The 18,440-nt window shown below is 17.0% G+C and overlaps 5 protein-coding genes across 5 annotated transcripts; 2 read left to right on the plus strand and 3 right to left on the minus strand.

Moving 5' to 3' along the window:
• Nucleotides 1-444: 444 nt before the first annotated feature.
• PSOP12 (secreted ookinete protein, putative) lies at nucleotides 445-2,699 on the plus strand (the record flags this gene model as incomplete). The annotated part of the gene is made up of 2 exons (XM_028674353.1): nucleotides 445-1,055; nucleotides 1,160-2,699. The coding sequence occupies 2 exons, from the start codon at nucleotides 445-447 to the stop codon at nucleotides 2,697-2,699; spliced, it is 2,151 nt and encodes a 716-aa protein (XP_028530715.1).
• Nucleotides 2,700-4,592: 1,893 nt separating this feature from the next.
• Nucleotides 4,593-5,213, minus strand: RAB1a (ras-related protein Rab-1A, putative; the record flags this gene model as incomplete). Its single annotated transcript, XM_028674355.1, has 1 exon — nucleotides 4,593-5,213. One exon carries the CDS (start codon nucleotides 5,211-5,213, stop codon nucleotides 4,593-4,595), a length of 621 nt encoding a protein of 206 aa, XP_028530716.1.
• A 1,272-nt stretch (nucleotides 5,214-6,485) lies between these two features.
• Nucleotides 6,486-7,508, plus strand: PGAL8A_00035400 (conserved Plasmodium protein, unknown function; the record flags this gene model as incomplete). Its single annotated transcript, XM_028674356.1, has 2 exons — nucleotides 6,486-7,058; nucleotides 7,365-7,508. 2 exons carry the CDS (start codon nucleotides 6,486-6,488, stop codon nucleotides 7,506-7,508), a joined length of 717 nt encoding a protein of 238 aa, XP_028530717.1.
• Nucleotides 7,509-7,573: 65 nt separating this feature from the next.
• Nucleotides 7,574-9,538, minus strand: TTL (tubulin--tyrosine ligase, putative; the record flags this gene model as incomplete). Its single annotated transcript, XM_028674357.1, has 5 exons — nucleotides 7,574-7,653; nucleotides 7,860-8,817; nucleotides 9,047-9,158; nucleotides 9,301-9,378; nucleotides 9,501-9,538. 5 exons carry the CDS (start codon nucleotides 9,536-9,538, stop codon nucleotides 7,574-7,576), a joined length of 1,266 nt encoding a protein of 421 aa, XP_028530718.1.
• A 464-nt stretch (nucleotides 9,539-10,002) lies between these two features.
• On the minus strand, nucleotides 10,003-13,386 carry PGAL8A_00035600 (ATP-dependent DNA helicase UvrD, putative; the record flags this gene model as incomplete). The annotated part of the gene is made up of 1 exon (XM_028674358.1): nucleotides 10,003-13,386. The coding sequence occupies one exon, from the start codon at nucleotides 13,384-13,386 to the stop codon at nucleotides 10,003-10,005; it is 3,384 nt and encodes a 1,127-aa protein (XP_028530719.1).
• Between the last annotated feature and the right edge of the window lie 5,054 nt (nucleotides 13,387-18,440).

Raw genomic sequence — 18,440 nt, forward strand, 5'->3', positions numbered from 1 at the left:
AAAAATTTTTTTTTTTTTTTTTTTTTTTTTTTTGTATGTACTTTTTTATAAATATGAATTTACCTGACATTGAAATAATATTTTAATGTTAATCTACAAAAATGATAATATTTTAAAATGTATTTATTTTATAAAAAGTGCAATAACTAGTTCTTATATATTAACAAATAATAAAATAAAGCTTATAGCTTTTTTTTTTTTTTTTTTTTTTACTTAAATGAATTTTGCTTTAACATTTATTTTTTTTTTTTTGGAAAAGTTGTAAAACTTTCATATTATTTATAATAAAAAAATAATAATAAATAAATGAATAAAGACTTTAATAATTTATTTATTTCTTAAAATACACCTCATACTATATGTTTTAAAGTATATAATTACTATTTATTTATATCTCTATATATATCTATATATATAAATTTAATTTTTTTTTTTTTAATTAAAATGCTTCTTTTAAGGAAGTTACTTTTTATTTTATTTTTGGCATTTTTATTTTTTAATAAAACAAGATCTTATTATTTTAAAATTATAAATGAGAATATATTTAAAAGAGTTGAAGATGTAAAATGTTTTAGACAGCATTATGTAAATTTTAAAGATGAATTAATACTAGTTTGCTTGTATTTTGAATCTTCAATAAAATCAGAATATAAATATAATATTCACATATACAAAATAAAAGAAGGAAACACATGGGAAAAAAAATATCAATTATTAAAAGAAGATACAAATAAAATTATTAGATATTTTTACAGTTTTTCAACAGAAGATAAAATTGTAGTTGTTTTTTGCTATAATAAGCTACATTATAGAGTTCCTTGTGAATGTTATTATTCAACTAGTTATGATGGTGATACATTTGAATCAAAAAGAACATCAATAAATTATGAAATATTTGATATTTTATCTTTAACTGATTATTATTTAAAACCTTTCGAATTTTTTGGAAATAAATTTTTACTTATATGTGGTATAAATTACAAGAGAATTATACATGACGATTCTAAACTTTTTATTATATGTCACGGTAGTGATACTGATGGAAAGTCTTGGAAGTAAATAAAAAATAAAATAAATATGTATATATATATATATATATATATATATATTTTATATATTTTTAAATATGTTTATATATATATATTTTTTTTTTTTTCAGTTACAAATTTAACTTTTATTACCCAAAAACTTATATGTATTCTTCTTATTATTTGGTTGTACCTAAAATAAGTGGTAATGAAATAGGTTTTAGATTTTTTATTTCTTCACATATTATAACGGCTAGTTATGTTAAGTGTATATACAGAAGTATGTACGATTTTGACTGCTCTGATGTTGAATTTAAAATCGAAGGTAAAATATTGCGAGATGTAGTAAAAGTTGGAGGTTATTATTTAACTAATCATTCAGATGATAAACTTTCTCCTTGCCAGTTATATTATAGGTACAAAAGTGTTATTTTAGCTCCAACGGAAGCAGCTAAAAGTGAAGGAAAGGAATGCTTTAGAGATCATTTTTTTCCTTTAGACAATTCACGACTAATATATAATTATAAAAATGAAAATTTTTCATATTCTTATGTATTTCGTTATATTGGCTCTGTAAAGCATTGTACCTTATTATACATAAAAAAAGATAACTTAAATCCTGGTTTTACAAGAGGAAGTGATAGTGTTTACACATGTTCTATTAATTATGATGAAATTATTGTTGATCAAGATGATAGATATTTTGTTTTGAGTGTATTAAATGAAGTAAAAACAGATTTAAAAAAATGCTTCCATCTTTCCTATGATAATTTATTATATCCTGTTAACATAATTCATAAAATTGACATCATAAAAGAATATAATAAATATAAGTTATACATTTTTCATATCAAAAAAGATATGGAAAATTACTTTTTTAAAGATACCATATTATACTGTGATTTAGGTGATAATTTTTTTATAAAATTACATTTAAATTATAAGAACAATTTTATTTTAGATAATACTGCTAATTTACCTGAACCATTAACATTACATAATAATAATATTATTTATTATAAATTACCTAATTTAAAATCAAAAAATTTATTTTTATCAAATGTTTCATTCCCACCAAACACAAAATATATTAAGGAAGGCGATTCTAAGTACATTTTTAAATTACCTCCTTATATTAAGGATACAGTTGAAAACAATTTATATTTTATAAATGAATCTATGAAAACAGAAAAAAAATCAGTTATAATTCATGCAGGAGGTAAAATTCCAGAATTAGTAGGTGTTGATTTTTCAAAAATGAATGATAATTGTTCATATGGATATACTTCAAATAAATGTGATAATATTAAAATTGAAGGAAACAAAATTAGTGTTGATATAACTGTTCATGCAGATTCCCAAGTCATACTAGGTATGATATGCCCTGTTGATTCAATAAATCAAAATATATGTTTTAATGATGTTTATGATAATGACAAAAAGGTTTTTATAAGAGATTTTTTTGAAGATGATGAAGGATTGTTAACTATATTACCAAAAACATATGTTTACATACCTGATAGTTCAGAAACGTATGAAGAATCAAACTTAATTATGGAGAAAAGATTTATAGAAAAAATTTACAAAAATAAAAGTCATTATAAAAGTAGTTTTGTGTGCAAATGTTATGCTCATAAAAAACATTATGAAGTAACTTTTAAACTAACATAAAATTTCCTATACTTTTTTTTATATTTATTTAGTAATATCTTTAAAAAACACATAAAACTATAAAACCATATATATATATAAATATATATATATATATATTATACGTATGTATTATTTTAAAACTGTAGTAAATTATATTCGAGTATTTTTTCAATGATTCATATAAAAAAAGAGATAATAGATTTTTTTTCACATATATATCATTCCACAGTAGAAATCTTCATTATATAATAAATTATTCTAAAAAAAGTAATTTAATTACTTTTTTAAATTTTAATATAATTTGTTTTCATTATTTTTTTTTTTTTTTTTATGAGCGTGAGATTAATTTTTTTATTATTTATTTGTTTATGTATTTTATTTTTTTAATTTTTTTTTTTAGTATAATTTGTCTATTTTTTTAGGAAAAAAAATACAATAAAATGTATAAATGAATTAGGATAAATTCAATAGAAGTTATAAACTTTTTCTTTCTTTTTTAACGTAATTTATTATATTAAATTTTATTTTTTTTATATCATTTTTTTTTTTTAAATTTTATGATTTCTTTTCATAAACTATTAATATATTATTTTATTTTTTATCACAAAATAGAATAACTTCAAAAATCACAGTTATTTTTACATTTATAAATTGTAACATAATTTTTATTAGATTTAATAAGACATGAATTAAATAAGAAAAAAAATACATATATGTATATATATAAATAAAATTGCATATTTATAAGAGAAAATGATCATTCACAGGAATTTATGAATAAGAAAAAATTAAATATTAAATATAGATTAAAAAAATTCAATTGTTTAAAACAAGAAAATATTAGAATGTATTTTGTGTAAATGCGTAAACTAATTAATCTTTATTAATTTTATATTATTACTATAAAAATGAATTTATCGTCTAAATTTAACATTTATTATGTTTAAATGAAAAATATAAAACCGTTTAAAAGTAGAAAGAAAAAATAGAAAATTATTAAAATTTATAATTATTAATATATTTTGTATATTTGTATCATCGAATAATGGAATTTAATTATAGTAAAAATATTATTTTTTTTTTTTTTTAGAAAAATATATGTAAAAATAAAGCTGACATATTTTTTTTTCTAAAACCTAAATGATAATATACTATAAATAGACTTTATATAACAAAATAGATAATTTTGTACTCATTTTAAATAATATATATTGAATAAATTTAATTTTTATATAAATATGAAAAATATATATCTTTTTGTTTTGTGTTTTCATTAGTTTTGGTATATTTAAGATGCATAAATTCATTATTAATAAATTATTTATTTTTATTTTAACAAATAAATTAATAAAAAATACGACTTATTTTTTTTTTAATGTTACAATGTATTCTTTTTTTATTTTAATAACAAAAAAAAAAAAAAAAAATAAATAAATGTATATATATGTAAATATATATATATATATAAATGGATATTAACTTTGTATTTCATTATTTTTCCTGTTTTAAATGATTAATAAAATAATATGCAATTTTTTTAAATTAATATAAATAATATATGCATATATATATATGTTAGAGATAAGTATAAATGATATATTATTTTTACAACTAATATTAATCAAAGGTATAAGAAAATATAAGGGAGATAATTATACAAAAATAACTATGTATTATATATTGTAGAAATGAAAAAAAAAAAAAAAAAAAGAAATTGAATAATTTTCACAGATAAATGAAAGGGTAATATTTAAGAATAAATTAAAATTATAACAAAAAATATTTTTAATCATTTAAATATGAGAAATGTAAAAGTATATAAAAGAAAAAAATAATAAAAGTAGAACACAAAAGAAACTATTAAAAGATAATTAAAAACTGTTATAAAAAAAAAAAAAATTCATATGTATATTAACAAGAACAAAAACTTCCTTGTGCCCTTTCTTCTGCTGATAATTTAACTTTTGTTTGATTATTTTTGTTAGAATTAGAATTTTTTTTTTTTTTTTTTATTAATTCTTGTGTTATCATAGTAAATGCTAATTCAACATTTGTTGCATCTTTTGCTGATGTCTCAATAAATGGAATATCTAATTCTTTTGCTTTATTTTCTCCTTCATTTGTTGTTATTTCAATTTCTTCTCTACAGTCAGCTTTATTACCTACTAATAATTTACAAGTGTCTTCATTAGTATATTTATTTATTTCATTCATCCATTCATCAATATGTAAAAAAGAATTTCTATCAGTGGTATCATAGATGATTATTATTCCATCAGCTCCTCTATAATATGCTGATGTAATTGTACGAAATCTTTCTTGTCCTGCTGTATCCCATATCTGTAATTTTACAATTTTCTCATCTACTTTTATTGTTCTAAATCTAAAATCTACACCTATTGTTGTTATATAACTTTCAGTAAAATGATCATCTGAAAAACGCAATAATATACATGATTTACCAACCCCACTATCACCTATTAATATTATTTTATATAAATAATCATAATCTCTAGATCTATTTTCACTCATTTTATTTTTAGTTCTTTTAAATTCCCAAACATATAACAATATAAAAATATATGATAAAGTTTTGTTACTATATTTGTGATTTTTTTAAACAAGAAAAAAAAAAATAAATAAAATAATAATATTATTGATATAATTAATAAAACTAACACTCAATTTTACTTTTATTTCAATACAAATACATACATACACATAAAAAACAAAAAAAAAAAAGTGTAAAATATAATAATTGTGCTACCACTAATTCATTCTTGAATAATTACAAAAAAAAAGAAAAGTTTGGATAAATTTTAATTGTAAGAACAAAATTATAAAAAAAAATAAAAAAAAAATACTTAAAATATATTATTAGAACTGTTTATTTTCTAAAAAAAAAAAAATTATTTATTCATAAGTTTAAATTTATATATTTATATATATTATTCTACTTTTGTATTTTTCTTTATTTTTATTATAATTTTAGTTTTTTAATTATTTCTTCTTTTAAGATTTGTTTTATATTTTTGTATTTTGTAATTTATATTATTAAATTATACTTATATTCATAATTCATTTTTATATATTCTGTATTCTTATAAATCTAAAATACTTAGAAACATTTTAAATGAAGTAATAATTTTATATATCTTTATATTAAAAAAGCAAAAAATTTTGAGAAAAAGAAAAAATGAAAAAAAAAGATAGAAAAAAAAAAAAACATTTAACTTTTTTGAACTTTTTTTTATATAATTATTTATTATTTTATTTATTTAATGAATATTATTTTTTTTTTTTTTTTTTTTTTTTTTTTTTGTAAAATTAAGAATTAAAAGATTAATTGTATGCCTAACGTCTTTTATAAATTATAAAAAAAAATATATATGAATTTAAGAATATTTAGTTTGACAATTTCTGTACAATAAAGATTGATTGTTATTATATTAATTTTATTTTTTTTATATTAATAAGTTTGATTAATTTAAATTAATGAATTTAATTTTAATCAGTATTGTAGATAATACGAGATTCAATTAAAATTATTTTAAGCATATATATATATATATATATATATATATATATATTTGAGTTTACTTAATTTACTTCTTAATTTGTGATTTTTTTTTTTTTTTTTTTTTTTTTAAATATAATTTTGAAATTACATTTTTAATCTTTTTTTTTTGCATATATATGATACTTCTTTTTTTTTTATTCTTTTAATATGCTTGATTTTAAGAAAAAATAAATAAAAGATTAAGTCATTATGTTTATAAAATTAATTTTTTTACTTACAAGATAATGGATAAGGAAACCTTCTTGTTAAATGAACAAATAAAATTTGACAAATTTAATGAAAACGTTGAAGAAGAATATAAAAGAAAATTTAATTCGGATAGCAAAATAGATGGATATTTTGAAGATGATGCATCTTCAAATTTAATGTTAAGAGAAAAAAAAAAGAAGGAAAAAATATTTTTATACAATTTTATATCTCCTTTTATAGATTTAGGAAAACATTTTTATTCCTCTTTAAAATTAATATATGAACCAAAATTATATCATCTTTCGATTTTCTTAACTATGTTATGGGGATATAAAAATATCAAATGTATAAACAAATTATTATTTTATAAATATAATGATATTTATTATCAAATTACCAGACCTGATTCATTAAATAGTAGAAATAAAGCTTTTAAAACTTTAGTTATTGGAGGATTAGTGATACCTTGTTCTTTTGTTGCATTTTCTATTTATGATATGAGCAAAGAAAAAAAAAATTCTTTATTCATAAAAAATTTTGAAAAACCACTTTCTGAAAAAAAAACTATAATTATACCATACAATTTAAGGAGAAATATTTCAAAAAAGGTAAGAAAACAAAAAAAAAAAAAAAAAAAAAAAAAAAAAAAAAAAAAAGAAGAAATATTTTTGAAAAAAATAATAAGAAAATAAAATTAGTTATATGAAAAAATTATTTAAATTAAATAACTCACACATGTTTATATAAATATATAAATTATAATGTTTCATTCTACACATATTCATAAAAACATGCTTTGTCTTTTTTTTTTTTTTTTTTTTCATTATTTTGTTCTAATGCATTACATTGAATTAAAAGTTCTATATTAAATATTCTACTAGATTCTTATATATTTTGTTTTTTTCTTTTTATAGGTTTTAAGTTTAAAGGAAAAAACACTATTTTTTGCAAAGGATTTGGCTGAAAACAATAACTTTAAAAGATTATCAAAAGAATATCATAAGAATATAAATAAAAGATTGAATAAAAATTATTTAAAAAAAGATGAATTAGATTAGTATTATGATAAATTCATATATCTTTTTTTTTCTTTTTTTTTTTTTTTTTTGTTTTATTAATTCATTTAGTTTATAATTGTGTTTGATTTCATTTTAATATTTTTTGCAATATTTTTTAAATTTTCTGTTCCTGATAAATGTGCTCCTACAAAAACAAAAAAATATTTGTTTTAAAAAAGGAAAACTATAAAATGTGTAATTATAATAAAAATGTTAATAAAAATAGATTAATATGATAGAATACAAATAAAAAAATAAATAATATTTTTTAACAAAAAAATTTATTATATATATATATATATATATATATATATATAAATGGATATTATAAAAAGAAATATTTCGTTATACCCAAGTAAGAATAAAAATTAAAAGGATCAACATTATTAACTTTTTCTCCATTTCTATAAATGCAATCAAAATCTCCAACTCTATCTGTTGTAGGTATGTCATATTTTTCAATATTTATTAAAGTCATCAATTCATCTAATAAATTAAATTTTAAAGTATAATCTTCTTTTGTATTAGAAGAAAAGGATGGGGATGAATTAACTTCAATTAACCATGGTTTTAGGTTATTATCAATCAAAATGTCAAAACCATATAATTCAAAACAATGCTTATCGTTTATTATAATTTTATGAACAGCTAAGAATGATTGAACTATGCAATTTTCAATATCTTTTATTAATGTCATTATATTTTTATATCCATAACGACTAATTAAATATAAAAATAACTCACGTATAAACCATTTTCCTCCTACATTATCATCATATCCTTCTGCATTTTTTTGTATAGATATATTTGTTAAATGCATAGTAATGTCATTCATATTATTTTTTTCATTTTTAAAATAAGTGTGTGAAAATCTTGCAAAACCATTTCTATATAAATATATAGTAAGCGGGTAATACGATAAAATTAAAACATATAATCTTATATCAAATTTCTTTCCACCAATTAATAAGGGATTTGAAATATATTCTTGAACTATATATTGTTCTGGTTTTTCTTTTTCTTTGTCTTTTTCTTCATTTAATTTATTTTTGTTAATGTTCCATTCTTTAATTTGAGAAATTTTATCAAATAAAAAAATGCCTTTTCCTTGGGATTTTCCTATTGGTTTCATTATCCAAATGCGATTGTTCTTTTTTTTATATTCCTCTAAAAATATTTTATATTCCAATGGCAATACAAAAGTCATAGGTGTTATATCTAAGTTTTTTATTTCTTCTTCGTTTTTTATTTTTTCATTTTGCTTTTTTAATCTTTTTATATTTTTAGCTAGTAGATCTTTTCTAGTTAACTGAGAATAAAAATAGGTTATGAAGTTTTTTTTTAAATAAAACAGAAATATGTAAAAAAAAAAAAAAAATGTTCATTGATAAAAATATAAGTTTTATGAAAAAATTAAAAGGTGAAAAAAGAAAAATAATAAAAATGTGAAAACAAATAAAAAAGACATATGCCTCATATAATTAGAAGATTTTAAATTAAGTTGTAAAAAAAAGAATAGATAAAAAATATTATTTTACTTCATAATAATTTCTAAAGTGGTTAACATATTGATTATTTTTGAATGAAATTGTATCATAAACTTCATTTATCCAATCTTTTTCTGACCAACATAAGTTCCATTCTGTTTCACTTATAACAAATTAAAATAAATTTCTTTTATACTTAAATTATCTATTTTTTCTTTTGTTCTTTTTTTTTTTTTTTTTTTTTTTATATAAAAAATAAAATCATATATTACATATGTGTATTAAAATTAAAAAAAAATTTTTACTGATTTGTTAGTTCCCATTTTCTATGCAAAAATAAATCAAAAATTGTATTGCGAAAATCAGTTCTAAATTTTATAACCCTATAAAAAAAGTTAAAGAAAAAAAAAAACTATTTTAAATTTACACACATTTTAAAAAAAATGAATTATGAAAATTATTAATAATTTCTTCATATTTTATGTATTTTAAAAAAAAAATATACTTATTTGACGGAAACAATTCTCTAAAATACATTGACATTTTTACATAGTACAATAAATTATTACTAAGAAAAAATAATTACTTAAAAGGATAAATTCAAAAACAACTTTATATATATATTTCAAAAAAAAAAAACATAAAAATAATGGAAAGTAAATTACTAATACAGAATATTACACTTTTTCTACTTGGTCAGGAAAAACGTTAAAATATTAGTACATAAAAAAAAAAAAAAAAAAAAAAAAAACATGTAAATATATGCACAAATAACATAAAAAAAGACATAATAGTCATGTAAAGACGCATATATATATATGTTTTTTTTTTTTTTTTTTTTTTTTTTTATTATTCTTGTTAATAAAATTCTTTTAAATAATTTTTATATATACTAAATGTGTAATGTACATTTATATTGATGTTTCCTTTCTTATATAAAAGTATATTGTGTCTATTTTTGAGTATTTTTTTTTTTTTTTTTTTTCTTTTTTCAAAAATGTTTGGTTTTAGATTTTCATTTGATTAATAAATCTTGATACTGTATTTTTTTCAGAAGTATAATTATTCTGTAAATAGCATAACAAATATAACAAGTATTTAGCGCGTGTAATTCCTACATAAAGAATTTTTCTTTCTTCAATTATATCTTGATTATTTTCAACGTTTTGAGGAATTTCTCCTTCTATAACATTTATAATAAATACAATTTTCCATTCCAATCCTTTTGCTTTATGTATAGTCGTTAATGTAACTTTTTCTATTAACATGTTTTCATGAATATTATTTTTAAAATCATTTAAAAAGCATACTAAACAATCTGAACATTTTTGTTGTAATAAATTAGGATTGTAATCCATTGTCATCTGCAAAAATATAAATATATTTTGTATTTCATTATGATTTAATTCATCTTCACTTAAATTAAATAAAACCTTTAAATCGTTTTTAATTTTAAGTTCATTCACTATGTTCGTATCAAATAAATTTTCATTTTCTATATTATTTGTTTTTTCTTCATCATCCTTTATATTTTCTAATTTTTTATTAAATTCATCAAATTTACGCTTTTTTATAGTTATTACTTGTTCACATTTTGTATTAACAATTTCATTAGAGTTTAACATATCTTCATTCTTTTCATTGAAATGAGAGATAGCATTAGAAGATACATGAGAATCACTACATTTTTTATTCATAGTATCATAGTCATTATATGTGTTATCTATATTTTTACAATTTTTATCATTATTGTTACTAGCATAATAGTTATTTTTATTAGTTTCGTCATAATTTTCTTCTTTTTTATGACTTCTATTTGTTGTTGTTATTTCATCATTATGTTCACCACTAATAACAATTTTAGAAATTTCAGTCTTATTCAAATATGTATCGTTATTATAATTTTGCATTTTTTCTATTTTTTTTAATATTCTTCTTATAAAGTTACTTTTTTTTAATATTTCTATAACTAAATTATATACAGAATTGGCACCTGAACAAAATTTCAAAAAATAATTTATACAAAAAAAAAAGTCAACAATATTTTTTAATTCCTTTTCTGTAAACATATTTAAAAAAAGTAACTTTTTTTTATCTAAGTTATTTTTTTTAGAAAGTATGTATAAACGGGTAATATTTTCAATTCGTCTGAATAATGAAGTATTACCTTTTATTATTTTACTATCATCAGTGAGATTAATTATTTCATTATTAAATTTCTCATTAAAATCACAATTAGTTAATTTATCTATTATAAGTTTTACGTTCTTATCATTCTTTATAATTTTGAATGATTTCTTAAATATAATATCATCGTCTACATTTAGTAAAAATCTCAAAATAGTTATTAATTCTATTATTTCTTTAGAACCAAAAAAAGATTTTTTTTTATTTAATTCTTTTACTGGAATTTTAAAAGTTTCCATATTAATGTCATTCCATTTATCTTTTTCATTATTAATATTATTTTTATCACTAATATTCTTTTCGTTAATATTTCCATTACTATCTTTTGTATCACAAGTATTTTTTTCACTTAAATTATTATCCTTCAGATTTTCTTTCTCATATTTGTATATTTCACTAAAGAACTTTAATGCTCTTTTTTTGGTATCATAGTTATTGATAATTCTAAGTGTATCTTTTAATGTTTTATTTGTTCGAGATAATATTACAAAATCTCCAAATTGATAATTGTATTTTTTTTTTAAAAAAACAATTTCTGATAAAATATATGATATTTGATCTATATTATTTTTAAAAACATGAAAGTTAACTTTCTGTCCTTCAATATTGTTAGTATGTAAATTTTTTTGAATTCTAAAACTTGAATTATGCATAATTAAATTACTAGAAATTCTTACTATTTCTTTAGTACTTCTAAAATTATTTCCTAATTTAAATAATAGGCAATTACATTCTTTTAGAAACTTATTAAAAATATTAACATGTGCACCTCTAAATGCATAAATAGATTGATCATCATCTCCTATAACAGTTATACTACGATCAGAATTATTAAATGATTTATTTTTCTTATAATCATTCTCTTCATTTTCTGATGTTACATCAGAATTTCCTTTGAATAATGATGAATTATTACCTTTTTCTTCTTCTATACTATTGTTATTTTTTAATAAATGGTTAAAGTGTTTATCAACATATATACCGTTAGGATTAAGGTTATTTAAATCATTTTTTTCTATGAAATCTGTAATATTTATATTATTCTCAATATTATGAGGTATAACATTAGTATTAGCAAAAAATTGAAGAATATTAAATTGTGTGGTATTAATATCTTGAAACTCATCACAAAATACATAACTCCATTCTTCTAAAATCTTATTTCTTATATGTACATCATTTTTCATTAACTTATAAGTTTCAATTAATAAATCATCAAAATCGTAATAAATAAATTTAGCACTCTTTAAAATTTTTTTATATTCTTCATAAAATCTTTTTTCTACTTCGTTTATATCTATTTTTATATTATATAATTCTACGTACTTCATTAATTTTATTTTCTTTTTTAAAAATATTATATTTTTTCTTTTTAAAATACTTTTAATATTAGTTTGTTGAAAATAATCCTTTTCGTTGGTTTCTTTTAAGTCGTATATATAATTATAAAACTCTTCATCTTCTTCTTCTTCTTCTTCTTCCAATTCGTTTTCCTCATTAATATTAAAGTTTTTCATACCGTTAAAAAAATTTAGTAAATCTGATGAATTATTATTTTTCTCTACATTTTCTGTTTTTATGTTATTTTTTACATGACTAGATGAATAAAAATTATTAAAAGCTAATTTTATTATATTGCTATTAATAGAATCTGTTAAAATTTTGAAATGACATTTATATTTTAACAGAATATATCTACAAAAAGAGTGTATTGTTCCTATGAATAAAACAGTGTGTAACACTTTAAATTTACTTTTATTCATTTTATTATTAGTATCACATTTCTTTTTTATGTTTTTTTTATTAAATAATTTACAATATAAATCATTGTTTGAACATAAATCTATCAAACAATTTATTTTTTTCATTATTTTATCTTTTAAGTCATTAGCTGCATAATTAGTAAAAGTTATACACACAACAGATTTTTTCTTTTCTATTATACTTCTAATAATTCTAGCTGTTAAGGTAGAAGTTTTACCTGATCCTGGGCAGGCAATTATACATAAATTCAAATTTAAAGGGACTTGAACAATTTTTATTTGTTCATCGGATAATTTACTAAATAATATATTATTTGGAAAACTTTCATTGATAAATGTTATATCATTATTATTAAATTGCATATTTTTTTCTGTTTTATTTAATTCATTTTTTTCAATTTCTTTTTTTTTTTTCTTTTCATGTACAATATCTTTTTTCATTTTTCCTCTCCTTCTTGACTATTTCTTTCATTAATTTACTAATTTTTTAATCCCAAAAGTTTTATTCATAATATAAATAAATACTTCTTATAGGCGCATTTCAACTTTTCATAATTATAATAATTAAATATTAATTATATCTTTCATAAATTTTTTTTTCTTTGTGTATTTATTAAATAGTATCCTCAAAAAAAAAGAAAAAAAGAAAAAAGAAACTTGATTTTTGCTAATGCAATATTTGAGTCAAAATTTTTATAAATAAAAAATTTTGAAATATTTTAAATTATATAAAAAAATTATTTTTTTTGTATATTTATGTATTGTTTTTTTTTTTTTTTTTGTTACCATAATTTTCAATTTAAAACATCTAATATTTATATAAACATATTTATATGATATTTAAAGTTTAATGTTGAAACACATTAAATGAATGTATTCATATTTAATGTGTATATTATATTTTATGTGTTCGTAATAATGTTGTTTCAAATAAACATCCATCTTTTAGGTTTTTTTTTTTTTTTTTTTTTTTTTTTTTTATGTAGCATTTAAAATAAAAGCTCTAATATTTTTTTATATAGACTAATAAACTCTCAATTTTTTTTTTTTTTTTTTTGTTAAAAAAATTTACTGTATTTAGAAACCTCATAGATATATTTTTTATATTACAAATATTTACAATTTAAAGAATATTCTAAACTTTTAGATTTGTATTTTGACACTTCAAACGAGTGCATTAATTTATAAAATCATATAAATTTTTTTTATGAAAAATATTATATTAATAGTTTTTCATTGATTTTGAAAATATAAATTTATTTTGAGAATAAAGCAGAATTTTCAATTTAATAACGTTATTCTAAATAACATTTTAGTATTTATAATGTTTTCTTAATTTTTGCCAAGATTTAATTACGTTGTAATTTTAACAAATAATTTTTTAAATTTTATTTTGTATTTGTGTTCAAAAAAATATCAATGTGTAAATATGTATAAATGTATTCCAAATCTTCGAAAGATATAAAAAAGTTAAAATAACAAAAACCATATTTCAAAAAAAAAAATTAATAAATAAGTACAATATATATATAAGGATATTATAAAAAAAAAAAAAAAAGGAAAATGAGTAGTAATTTTAACTCAATATCTTTTAAATACTAATAACATTATTTGTGTTTATATGCATAATATTATTAAAAAAGTATTCTATTTTTATTCAAATAAAAAGTATAAAATATTCATGGTATTTTTTTTTCCTTTTCTTTTTTATTTTATTGTCTAAATATGCTATATTAAAAGATATTTATGAATTAAGAGTTTTGTGTTTAATAAACTTAATAGAGTAACATGACAAAAAAGAAAAAGAAATTTATTGATTTTGATTTTATTCTTTTCATTAATAATTTTATATTATTTTGAAAAAAAATATGTTCTTTTTTTTTTTTGTTACTTTTAATACTTTTATTCCAAATTTAATTATCTATATTGGAATTTTTGTTATTAAAAGTAATATTTAATTTACTAAATTCTAATTTATTTAATATATTATCAATAGTAATACAAAAATATTATATTTACAATTTTAAAATTTATTAAATATATTGTATTTTGCTATGTGAATATATTCAAAAAAAAAGTGTACCTTCATTTGAATTTTATAATTCTTATTTTTATATAACCAAAGAAGATTTTTACATAACAGTATTTTTTTATATTTTTATCAGAAACTATTTCGTTACATATCTAATTTCTTTTGTTATATTTCTTTTTATATAGATCTAGAGAATAACATGTTATATATATATATATGTATTATTTTTTTCTTCTTTTTATCTAATACTTGTAATGATTTCCCATAATTGAATATACAAAACCATATATATTAAATAAATCACTATGAAACTTATTTATATTATTTCTTTAGAATAATATTAAAAAATATAATTAATCTTTTTAAAAAGATTAGTATTAATATGATAAATGAAATTTTTATATTATCTATCTCTTTTAATAAGTTATATATTATTATAATTTTTATGATAAAAAAACCTATAATTATTATATATTTCATTATTTTCTAATATTTTTGTGTTAAGTATATAAGGTATACCTATACTTATTATTTCCATATATTTTGTGACTTAAATTACATTATATTTATGTTATATTTAATTCCTATTAATCTATTTAAAAAAATAATTTAGTGAAGTATAATTCTAAAAAATATAATGACTAATTTATTAATATGCATTTTAAAATTCTCTATAAATATATATGTAAATCACTTAAAGTTCATAAATAAAAGCTTTTTTTCTTATTTCTTAATTTTTAAAATTTTTTACAATGTCTTTATTACGTATATTAACATATTGTTTTTTTTTCTATAAAATATCTTTTATAAAATATCTTTCATTTTTTCATATATATACTTTATTATCAAACATATGCTATGTAATAATATAATACAACTTAAGAATTTTTCATAGTGATATAATCCAATAGTTATGTCTTTTATGTTTTTCATTATTAAATTCTATAACCTCTAACTTATTTGATTCATAAATCTAGAATGTTCAAAAGAAGTCTTTTTTTAAAAATCTCTTTAAACATTATGTTTTGTTAATTTCCTTATTATTAACATATATATCACCTTACTGTTCTAATTATTTTTCTTTTAAATGTATATTAATTTTATCATATACATTTTTAATTATATGTAAAGCTTTAAAATCAATGTTCAAAAAAATTCATAATGTTAGAAATGTTATAATTACTTATATAACCAAAGAATATTGAAACTAATAAATTAATTAATAAAAAAAAAAATTCCATTTTATCATTTTATTATTTTTTTTGAGAATCTTAGATATTGAGTAATTTAACATGGGTTATATTTTATTTTACTTAAAGAGCAAAATTATTTTTTTAAACTTTTTTTTTACAATAGTTAATATTATTACAAGAATAAATGAAATATCATATAAAGTTTAAATAAATTCTATGTTTTTCATTTATATATAAAATAGTTCTCTATCGAAGTTATTAAAAAAGAATATGTGAATATAATATGTATAACATTATGAAACTTTTTGATTAAATTTTTTTTTTTGTTATTAATTTCATTTCAGGTATATTATATGTATTTAATTTACCTTATTATCTTAAAAGGATTATATTTTTTAATATACATTTTTACTAAAAGATTTACATAAAAAAATTATTTTTAGAAAAAAGAGATAATTTGAAAACATTTTTCATTTTGGCATTATATAGAATATTTTAATAGTTTCAATTCATAGAATTCTTCATTATATTTCTTTTTAAGAATAGTCATTCTTTTTAAGAATAATCTTTCTTTTTTGTTAATTTGGTAAAATAAATATATCTTATTACAAATTTTTTAATAAACATAAAAAATACACATTTTTGAAAATTTAAAAAATATATATAATATTCTCAACTAATTAAAAATTTTCATTTATCATATTAATTTATGAAATAAGTTAATGTATACAGATAACTATATTTAAAAAAAGAAATTTTATGTAATGACATTAACTGATTAGAAATAAATATATGCGTAAAGATTCTAATTATATTATTCATAATTATCTTTCAAAAAGAAATGATGCATAAATACATATCTATTTATATTATTCAATTTCATAAAAAAAAGTTTTATCATATTTTTTTTTTTTTTTTCTATTATTTATATGAAGCGATATTATTCTTTTTATATATATATATACATTTCTCAAGTTTAATTAATTTAGAAAAATTTACAGACTTCTTAAACTAAAAAATAGTAAGACTTTATTTCAAATTTTTTTCACTTTTAATTTTTTCTTAATGTATAATTATGAAGAAAAAGTCAATGAAAAAAAAATATTAAAAAAAAGATATTAAGATATAAACATAACAAAATATATATAACTGTAAAATCATTTTTTCTTTATAATTATGTATTGAATTTTTCTCCATTAAATTAGTTTAAAAAAAAAAAATTATAAGTGTAATATATAAGAATAATAAGAAGTTTTAAAAAAAATATGTGAAAATGCATATATTTAAATATTTTTCTCATTGTTAAAAATTAAATTTTTATTATTATAAAAAATTAGCAATAGAAATAGTAATAATAAATAATTTTTTTAAAAAAAAAAAAAAAAAAATAAGTTTTAATATTAAATTAAGTTTTTTAATTTTTATTGGTTTTTTTTTTTTTTTTTTTCTTCTTTTTAAATATATTCTTTTTTTTTGTAATTTGTTAATATATATTAAAATAGAGGAAATTTTTTTATATAATATTTCAGTAAAATTCTAGCCATTTTATTAATCTTAATGCAACTGAAAACTATAAAATGAAAGAACGTTTGAAATATTTAAAGTCTAAAAGAATGATATAATATAATTTATTTTTATATTTATATACTTCATAATAACAAGAATATAAATGAGATGAAATTGATTAGAACAATAAACTTCATATGTAAGTTAAAAGCATATACTTATTTCAATATATTCAGATATAGTATTAATAAAATTACAAATTTATATTATTACAAAAACTTAAAAAAAAAAAAAAATTCAAAAGATATAGCATTATATTTTTATAATTTAAGTAATAAAACAAATTTTCATAGAAAAAAAGAAAAATCATTAAAGAAAATTCACGTTTATATTAAAAATAACATTATACGTTTAAAAAGATGTAGTCAAAATATTTTTAAAAGATTTATTCATTTTAAGAATATTTTTTCTATAAAAAAAGAAAGAATTAGAAAAATACACATTCTTTATAAAATAATATCTATAATTAATTGTAAAAATAAATGGTTTTATATGCATTTAATTAGTAAATATAAGCATAACAATATTATTGGAGACATAGAAATTTCTAAAAAAAAAAATCAAAATAAAATAATTACAAATAGAGATTATATATATCAACATAATTTAAATAAAATAACAGACTTCAATTCATGTTATGTATATAATAAAAAAAGCATAAAGCACCAAAAAAAAAAAAAAAAAAAAAAAAAAAAAAATGAAAA

Source organism: Plasmodium gallinaceum, assembly GCF_900005855.1.
Source record: "Plasmodium gallinaceum strain 8A genome assembly, contig: PGAL8A_v1_21, whole genome shotgun sequence".
Classification (NCBI taxonomy): Eukaryota; Apicomplexa; class Aconoidasida; order Haemosporida; family Plasmodiidae; genus Plasmodium; species Plasmodium gallinaceum.